General features: G+C 37.5%; 1 protein-coding gene across 2 annotated transcripts in view; it reads right to left on the bottom strand.

Annotated features, from left to right (window-relative positions):
- The window catches only part of LOC138045882 (minor histocompatibility antigen H13-like), a 15,543-nt gene extending 6,790 nt beyond the window's left edge, over positions 1–8,753 (bottom strand). For both annotated transcript variants that reach the window (XM_068892511.1, XM_068892512.1), the window contains exons 1-9: positions 8,528–8,753; positions 7,298–7,396; positions 6,380–6,462; positions 3,419–3,507; positions 2,767–2,852; positions 2,176–2,301; positions 1,241–1,298; positions 880–963; positions 123–159 (exon numbers count right to left, since the gene is read on the bottom strand). In XM_068892511.1, coding sequence (XP_068748612.1) covers positions 123–159; positions 880–963; positions 1,241–1,298; positions 2,176–2,301; positions 2,767–2,852; positions 3,419–3,507; positions 6,380–6,462; positions 7,298–7,396; positions 8,528–8,722 — 857 coding nt within the window. In that variant the 5' untranslated portion in view covers positions 8,723–8,753. The remainder of the gene's footprint in view (positions 1–122; positions 160–879; positions 964–1,240; positions 1,299–2,175; positions 2,302–2,766; positions 2,853–3,418; positions 3,508–6,379; positions 6,463–7,297; positions 7,397–8,527) is intronic.
- Between the last annotated feature and the right edge of the window lie 298 nt (positions 8,754–9,051).

Genomic DNA, 9,051 nt, shown 5'->3' with positions numbered 1-9,051 from the left:
GTTGCATGCATCAAGATACATGGATGTCCATTTTTATATTACATTACACTGTGGCTGATCCAAACTTCTACCTTAAGTAATTAAAACGTACATCATTCAATTCTTTTTACGCTTCAACTTACCTATGATCAAACCGCAATAGGAGAGCAATAAATATTCCTGTAAAATGACACAAATGTCATGTGATAATTCAGCATTCCGTTAAAAAAATGTCAGGGATATCGTAAGTGTTTTCACTAGATTTGTTGGGTACTTTTCTGAGTGGGCACCGTGGAAAGTTTCCACCTATAATAGTTATTCACCTGTTCGCAAGATCGCTAGATATCTTCTAGAGATCTTCTTTTTGTTTTTTCTTGCTTAGCCTGCATTGCTGGCGGGATATTTTATCCCAGTATTAGTAATTTTAAACACTCGCGAGTACGATTGTTTTGGCCGCAAGTGGGCCGCCACTGGCAAGGGGACTAGTAGCTCTGACATTTTCAATCGCGGCCTAAACACAACGAACCAAATGTAATCACTGACTTACTCCCGCCAGCAACGCAGGCTATTTTTTACTTAACACTTTGTTCTCAGAAGCACAATTATTGCGAGTTTTATTGATATGGCTGTCTATGAACTATTGGTTTCTCACAAATTAGTTATTTTGATCCTTGAAAAGTGAATCAACCTTTTCATCCCTAAGAGTACCTCTTGTATAATTTGTGAATGAGGCACCTCAAGTTACACAAACTACATGTAGCAATTTCCTTACGCCTCTGGGGCAACAACATAATTCTAGCTGTATCAGTCAGTTTTATAAATTATTTCCTTTTTAAATTTATTATTAAATAAGACTAGTATGCAATTTCATGAATATGAGTACAATTAAATTATGTTTACCTGGTATAACAATGTCTCCAAGTCCAAGCATGGCAAAGTTTGATGCTGAAAGCCCCTTTTCAAGCAGATCCATCGGAAAAATCACTGGAAATGAAAATTACATAAAGACACAGTAAATAACACTTTCCTTGAGAAGCCTAATAAACTACGTACATGTTGTTAGCAAGTACAGTTGTAAAATAGAACATTATCCTGAAATTGCAATGGGATGGAGTGGGACTTAAACCTACAGTATGTGTAATACATGAATCCGCCCTCCACTGTACAATGTAATAACAATTACTAATTACATATGGAAAACCTAATCATGACCATAAGCACAATGCCTCTACAATAAATTATAAGAAAAGTCAAAGCTCACATTTGATTGGTGCTTCAAAGGACTTGGCAACTGTTACCATAACATCTGTTCCAAATACCTAAGATCACAATATAATCAAGGATAATGGTATTGATACAGCACTTAAAATTAAAAGTACCATAAAAGCCCGCAGATAAGCCGCACCCTGAATTTAGCAGCTCAAATTTTGGGAAAAAAAAGTTTTTCTAAAAGAAATCCAAAGTCGAGTCTTGAGAAGTCTTCTGCAGTTAACATTGAAACGGAAATACTTTAAAGTCTTAAGACTATTTTTTGAAAAAAGGTGTGGCTTATCTGCGAGTTTTTATGGTAGTCACTTTTGTAATTATCTGCAAACCAGTATTGTGTGCTCCAGAAGTGTCTGGGATATTAAGCAGTTTTGTATTTTGTTACATTTTCAGGAATAACAAGCCATTGCGCTAGTTTCATTTACTGAGAATGGACTCTTCTTGAGGTCTAACATGACATCCCCATGAATGAATCAAATTTTTGGGTCTAGTCTGATTTGGCCTCAGGTCTTTATAAGATCACTTTAATACAGCCGTACCCTACATGTCATTCCATTCTAACTAAATTTACATGTACATCTTACTGTTTTAATTATGTACATTTTGACCTTTTGCTCTCTGCACGTGTTGTGTTCACTTCTAAGACCAGAAAAACTCAGATACTGGGTGTGTCAAAAATTAAAAGATTTGGATGTGAGGCCTATTTTTTTAGCAGTGATATTGTTCTTTCAGTGGGTGAAGGATAAGCAGTGAAGTGATCTGTGACCTTACAGTGTACCTTTAACATGTAAAATAAACCTTTCTACCCCAAGTGCACAATGCAAAATACATGTATTACTGTATGGTCCCCATGTACATGTAGGAAATTTGCCTGATCTATCACAAGTTTAAAATAATTGATTGGTTGTGGTACTGGGAAGGACTACTTACCCAAAATATATCGTACACAAACAGTCCTCCGAGGAGAATACAGCCTGTTGTCACTGTGTTCAAATGAAGAAGCTCAACTCCATTCAGAGAGAATGCCAAGCCAAATATGTTGTTGGCAATCCAGTGCTAAGAGATGAAAATGTATTGCAGGTAAGTGCCTAGTGGATCAGACTCAGTCATCAAATTAACAAGATCATGGTTCACTTAAGCTTAAGCACAATACAAGTTCAGTAAGTACACTGTACTGTACATGGCACTGAAAGACAATAAAAAGGTCTTTAAGTCCACTGAGACATGCTGCACCATTGATATAACATGACTTTGATTTAATTAAAGTACAGTTGCTGGCTATAAATTACTGTAGGAAAGTAGTCAGTTGTTTTCATCTGCCGTCAAAGAACTTTAATTCTAATTGGTCATACAGACAGCTGGCTACAGTGTGCATGTGATTGTAACTGCCCTGTTTCCATCTGAAACCTCCACCCAAAATTGTCCTTAGTGAATTAAATTCACTAAGGACAATTTTGGCACATACCGGTAATGATTACTTCCTTAGTTAGCTTTTGGGTGAATGTTGAAAACCAATCACACCTTCTTCCATAAATACCAAACACCAAAGATAGATGAAGCAGCAAGGCACAACAGGTCTATTCTGTCAAACTCATAGTTCACCAGTTCTAGGAAAAATGAAAAAAGATTCGGTATAAATGCAGTATTTTTGTTACAATAATTCCTTTGATTCACTTTCCTATATTATTTCAAGGGTCGGGAGTCAACTATCACCTGTAACAAAAGCCCTGCATTCCTCACACTGCAACTGTATTTAATGGGGACATAGTTTTTCAGTGATTGATTAACCCATTGACTCCCGGGGGTTCCCCATTGACAAGTAAAATTGTCTGGTGTAAGACAGAGTAAAATACTAAGTATGGCCGGTTCAGGCCGGTTTGGGAGCCAAAGGGTTCAATTAAGGAAGTGATCTTAAATTTAATTTTTAAATTAAAACTTAAAACTTAAAAGTTGTCAAGTGGCATTGGCAAATGCGAAGTTTCTAAATTCATTTACTTTAATGTATAAATGTTTTCAGACTCTTACGTGTACATCTGCACTGAGGAGGAGAATTTATAACTTGAGCTCCTTTCACCTACAGTGTACATGTACTAAATAAAATCTCACTTAATAATTTGTTTTGCACAGAACTGCCAGGGCTGGCTGCATTTTCCATAATATCAAGTGACAGTACCTGCTTTTTTGTCTCCTTTGCCCTCAGTAAGTTCTAAAGTGTAGGTCACATTTGGAAACGTTGATGGTAATATACGTTCAACATGTGGTCTGTAAAAGATAAATATTACAAATCAGGTTACTTGTCCATACTAGCCTTAATTGATACTATAGGATTTGAGAATGAAGTACTGTACATGTATCTTGGAAAAGATCTTCAAAAACTCATTAATAATTCATAAGCCCATTGACCTTCCAAAATAATGGTCTATAACACATTATGTGCAGTGATTTTATATTGATCAATCCTTCTTTTTATTAGTACATTTATGCGGTGTTCTATCATATGTAAAGTCACCACCAGGGTTCGCACAGATTTTTGGTTGCAAAACTAAAGGCCGGTTTACACGGTGCGACTTGTCGGCCCGATTTTTGGCCGTGGCTTTGAAAAAAATCGGCCCGACGTAAAATATCTGTTGCACTGGCCTTAAAGACTTTTTCCAGAATGCTAATTTCTTTTTCCAGACCCAAGTTTAGTATATATAGTTTGTCCCATGATGCACTGTGAACATACAGTAACCATGATGCAGTGCTGATGTAAGAGAGATCCAGGAGACTTCTCAGTTTGCGATTGAATGTTTTCACCAAAGTCGAAAAATTCACTCAGCAATAAAGCACTCGTTTCAGTTTTCAAAACAAAAAAATTCTACAGCCTTTTTACCATTGTCCAGACTTAATCTTTATTTTTCCAGACTTTTTCCAGATCTGGAAAACAGGTTTGCAAATTTCCAGGCTTCTTCAAGAATTCAAGACTCTGTACAAACCCTGCACTACACATGACATAGCTGGTTTTTCTTGTATGCCAATGTTCTCCTCTCACAATTTGAATCGTTGATTGGACTTCCAAGGGCCACGCTCTTCGTGGAACATTTTTGAAGCCATTCTAATACATGTACACTGTACTAGCAGCACATGTCTTATTGGGTCTAAAAACAACTGTGCCAGTGCTCAAATTAAAAAAAAAACTCAAGGTTGTCCCTGTTTTAAAAGCTAGGCAACTACATGTAGGCCCTTAAATTTGGTTGCTCTAATACATTGTAACTGTTTTGTTGCAAATTAGGAAACCAACTACAATCAAATTGCACGCATGTTGAAATGCATGGTGTTGGAGCTTGGGTATCCCACAGCTCTTGGTGTGTGCCTGCATTTTTTTGTAGAAGTCTGGGTCTTGTTTCCTTTGCTTTTTCAAAATCCATCGCCAGCTACATGTTTGTGACATTGAATTTTCCTATCTGACAATTTTTTGTAAAAGCCACAGATATTCAAAATACCGCAAAATGCTCAACTGCGGCAAATTCATCATTGTTAACTTCACACTACTATCGAACATTAGGGAGTTTAAGCAAGGATGACGGCAACTACTAACGTACAACGGAAAAAAGTTGGCTAAAAGTATTGTATTATTCCCTGCTATTGCAATAATTTTGCGATTACCGGTACTCCATTCCAAGTTGTTCATAATGGAAAGTGTTTCTCAACATTCCAGAAACAAAATTGGTACGAACAGTGGGGATGTTTGGGGAGAAAATTGAAAATTCATCGCCAGATGCTTGAGTCCTCCACATAACCTCAAATTTGATCATTTCATGTCACATGACAGGACGAGAACAGCAGGGAAATTTATCAAAATATGAAAGGCATGCACGAGCCTTGAAGAGCTACAGCTGTAGTGTTTTGGTTAATCAAACCTACATGTATTGTTTTGTGGCATCTCATAGCCATCATCGTCGTCCTTGCTTAAGAGCGTACATGTAGGTAATTCATTTTCTATTTTTTGCTGGGTTGTCCATTGTCTTTTCTTTGGGCAACCAACCTTTTCATTTTACCAACATCTATTGTAGTTGCCAGGTAAAATTTCTGGTCATTTGGGCCTACAGGACGACTGCTAATTTAGAGCACTGCTGTATTGTTGACTCATACTTTTAAACCTGATAAAACACTGCTGCTGGCTTTTTGAACATTACGAAAATGATGATACAGCAAACAGCTCTTACCCTAACCCTAACCTTTTAGTTTTCTAGAGGATAAATGGGTCAGTGAACATTCCTCATCTACATGTACACATTAGTATCCCAAGGCTGCTGCCTAAGAAAATTTTAAAGGGGCCCTCAGAGCTAAACGCTGAGAACTTAGGAGCCCAACATATGAAGTGAAAGGTGTTGCTGTGAAAAATTAAGGCACCCGGAGCTATTCTTTGGGAGCCCCAGGCTACAGGGCTCCTGTTAGGCAACAGCCTTGTATCCATATGAGTGTTTAAACGTTTAACCCCACATGCAGGATGTGGGGGAGGGGGGGTACTTTTGGAATTTCTGGGAGGGGGGGGGATGTGCTGCAGGGACCCTGGAACCCTTAGCCTATACCAGAGCTAGTTCAGTTACATTCTTGGTACCCTAAACTTGAACTTTGCCAAATTTCATCTTTTCATATTTTTGAGTGGCAATTCCTGGTTTCAGTTTCATGAATAATGATACCCTACAGTATATATCCAAACGCTCTGATGTATATACCCTATCCTCGAGTAAACTGCTTGAAAACCATACATGTACCCTTCAGAGCGGCACATTCTGACTACCCGTTGAATTTGTGTCTGTAGTCCTTGGTTCAACTTCTCGGCCACGGTTGCAAATAGCCAACTGGTTTGCCTCCAGCCAGTTGGGATTCTTAACAGTTGTTGTTGGCATTCTGTTCTGTTGTTTCCTTGTTTCCGCTATGGGGAGTGGTCAGTCAAGTATGTATTACATTATATTGTAATGTATTGTCTCCTGCCAGATGACTTGACTTGTCAATTGGGATCCCCATAAGCAAAAGGATTATCAATACCTACATGTACACCCACTAAAAATCCTCTGCCTCCTAAGATTTTACCCGTCAACAAGGGCCAGTTCTGGGGTGAAACTGTTAATTATGCAAAATTGCCCATTACCTGAGCAGATGAGTCACAGCTAAAACTCCGAGACCAAAGAAATATACAGTAAGCAGGAGGTTGATGTATTCTTTGCTAAATATCTAGAATGAAGAAGTTTATTATTAATTTCAAAACTAAATGGGCAACAGTAGTACATGTAAGTCAATAAATATAACTGAGAAAATAATTAAGAGAGAGGTACATTGTATGGTTGGAAGAGTGCTGCGCCATTCTCTTTTCACCAATATAAACAACTTGATTTTCTGACTTGGGGGTATACTATGTCTGTACATACATGTAATACTGTTTTGTTGAGTTTGCTTGCATTTCACCACCTCTTAATTAATTTACATACCAATACACAAACCTGTTCAGAGTCAATGATTTTCCACAAACCAATGACATTTGAATTTATCACACTGAATTTTAAAGGATTTGATACATGTGTATTTAAGTTTCCTTCTAGTTTTCAATTACATGGCGACTGAGTGACCACTGACTGAAATAATAATTATTGTCTTGAACATTGATTCAAATTCGACTCCAGTAAGCTTACAGCTGTATTCTTTAGATTGAGCTGACTTGTTATCTCCAGTTAGGTTTTAAGTAAGGCAATGTACTTTAATACAACTGTACTGCTGCTACATGCTATACTTTATCAACCTTTCAAGTTTTAGCAAAGAGCATTGTGTCAACACATACGTTTTTCAAAATTATTATTGTCGTCCTTATTATATTCAGTTAACTTTCTCCTGAGGAAATATTGAGGCTCTCAGTAATAGTAAAGCTAACAGATGAGTGGGCAAAACATGGCAATGATCTGTAACATTTACATATAGAGAAAGGTTACTTTAATGTACAGTAATACATTTTGCTGGCAAAGAAGTTTTCTTGTTCCAGTTACAAAGATTAACATCACACATGCCCCCTGCATACCTTGAAAAAGACGTAAAGACCCAACAGGGTACAGCTGGCAACAATTGGAAACATGGCAGCATCTTTTGATGTCATGCTTTCTGGTGTTTCTCCATTCCTCTGCAAAGATAACCATTGGCACAAACTACTCCTAATACTAATACTAATAATGAATAACACTATAAATGAAGTGAAAACACTTAAATTCCATTATCAAGTACACTAGAAATGCACTAGAAATGGCCAGCCTACAAACCTCAGTGCTACATTTTTTTGCGAAAATTTGATTGACAGGTGGGCAATCATTTGGCCAATCACAAAAAGTCATGTGTTTTGAGTTATTTCAGATATACAGTATAGTTACATGTAAAAAGCAGCCATAGATCGAGTCTGCCAATTTGTGACCCAAGTGAGAACAAACTGAACTGAAAATACTGGTTTCAAGTGGCATTTGGGCCCTTGACTAGGGTTAAAAAAATGAATGAATGTAATGTCGTAACAAGACCTACTTTTGAATATCCACAGTCCAATAAACCTATAAACATTACTTTTTAATATCAAATTAAGAGTGGACTATTGACCCTTCATTTCCAAAAGTGACACTTACAGTTCTTACTTTGTCCATTGCAAGATACGTAATATTGATCTCAAAGGGGTTACCTCTTGGGAGTGAAATTTTAATTTTTTTCTCAGTGGTTTCTTGTCTTTACTTGTTGTAAGTTATCCCACTGGTACTGGTATTAATGTGATAATAAAAATAAATACAAAAATTACAGCTGATGTAAATTACACACTTATAGCACATTATGTCTACTTGGCAATTTTCAAACTACGGTAGTCATAAAAGTTAACCATATGAACAGCTGTATATAAAAAGGTTTACAAGTACGGACAACACGTAACCAACTGTACACATTTTAATAAATTTATGAAGGCATCAAGCAAGCGCTGTTGGCTCAAACCAAACAAACCGTTTAACTTCTTTTACTTTTACAGATTCTTCCGGTAACGAACTCGCTAAAAGGGTTCCGCTTTCTAAGAACAGATCAATTCAATCGCGTGGATTAAAAGGCCGGTTTTTTTCTAATTTCCTGGCAGATTTATCAACTCGCACAAAATCGTGTATGGCTAGACCCGAACAAGGTTACCAGGTAGGTTAGATATCAGTATTATGAAAGATCATGAACCTTATATCTCAATATTTTAAAGCCAACTCATTACACAAAGAAAAGTTATTAATCGCCAACAAACCTTCTGCTCAGAGAGGCACTTCACAGAGCGAAAAGATCCGAAAAAAATCGGCAACAACGCCATCAAAACCAAACTTGAATACGCCACAAGCATTCCTTCTGGTGTCGCCGATACTTTGCCAGTGCCATTTTTCGCCGTTTCGTTCACAGCAGCCGAAAGATTCGCCACAGTTTCGTTCACCATTGATTCGGCCATGTTTGACTTCTTTTGTCTTTGCGATCAGACGGCCCAGAGCTCTTTGCGTGCGTGGGCTCTCACCTGTTCCCTCTCCAATGGAGCGAACACACGTCAACTCTAAAGATCACAGGAAGACCGTCAGCTGCAATTTTTATTCTGGATTTAGTGTTCCGGTATAGAACGAGAAATTCATAACACTTGAGGGCAGCTAGTCTCACAATGCGAACGCATTGTTTTATGATCAGTTGTATCATTATCTATTAAAATGTAAACAATCTTCTCAGTAGACATCAATCTGGTTTTCGCTCGCTTCATTTGCGACTGATAACTGGTCCTTAAACATCGAT

The sequence above is a fragment of the Montipora capricornis genome, chromosome 4, assembly GCF_036669925.1.
Source record: "Montipora capricornis isolate CH-2021 chromosome 4, ASM3666992v2, whole genome shotgun sequence".
In the NCBI taxonomy this organism is placed as follows: Eukaryota; Metazoa; Cnidaria; class Anthozoa; order Scleractinia; family Acroporidae; genus Montipora; species Montipora capricornis.
The sequence above is the reverse complement of the archived record's forward strand: the minus strand, read 5'-3'. Positions and strand labels throughout refer to the sequence as shown.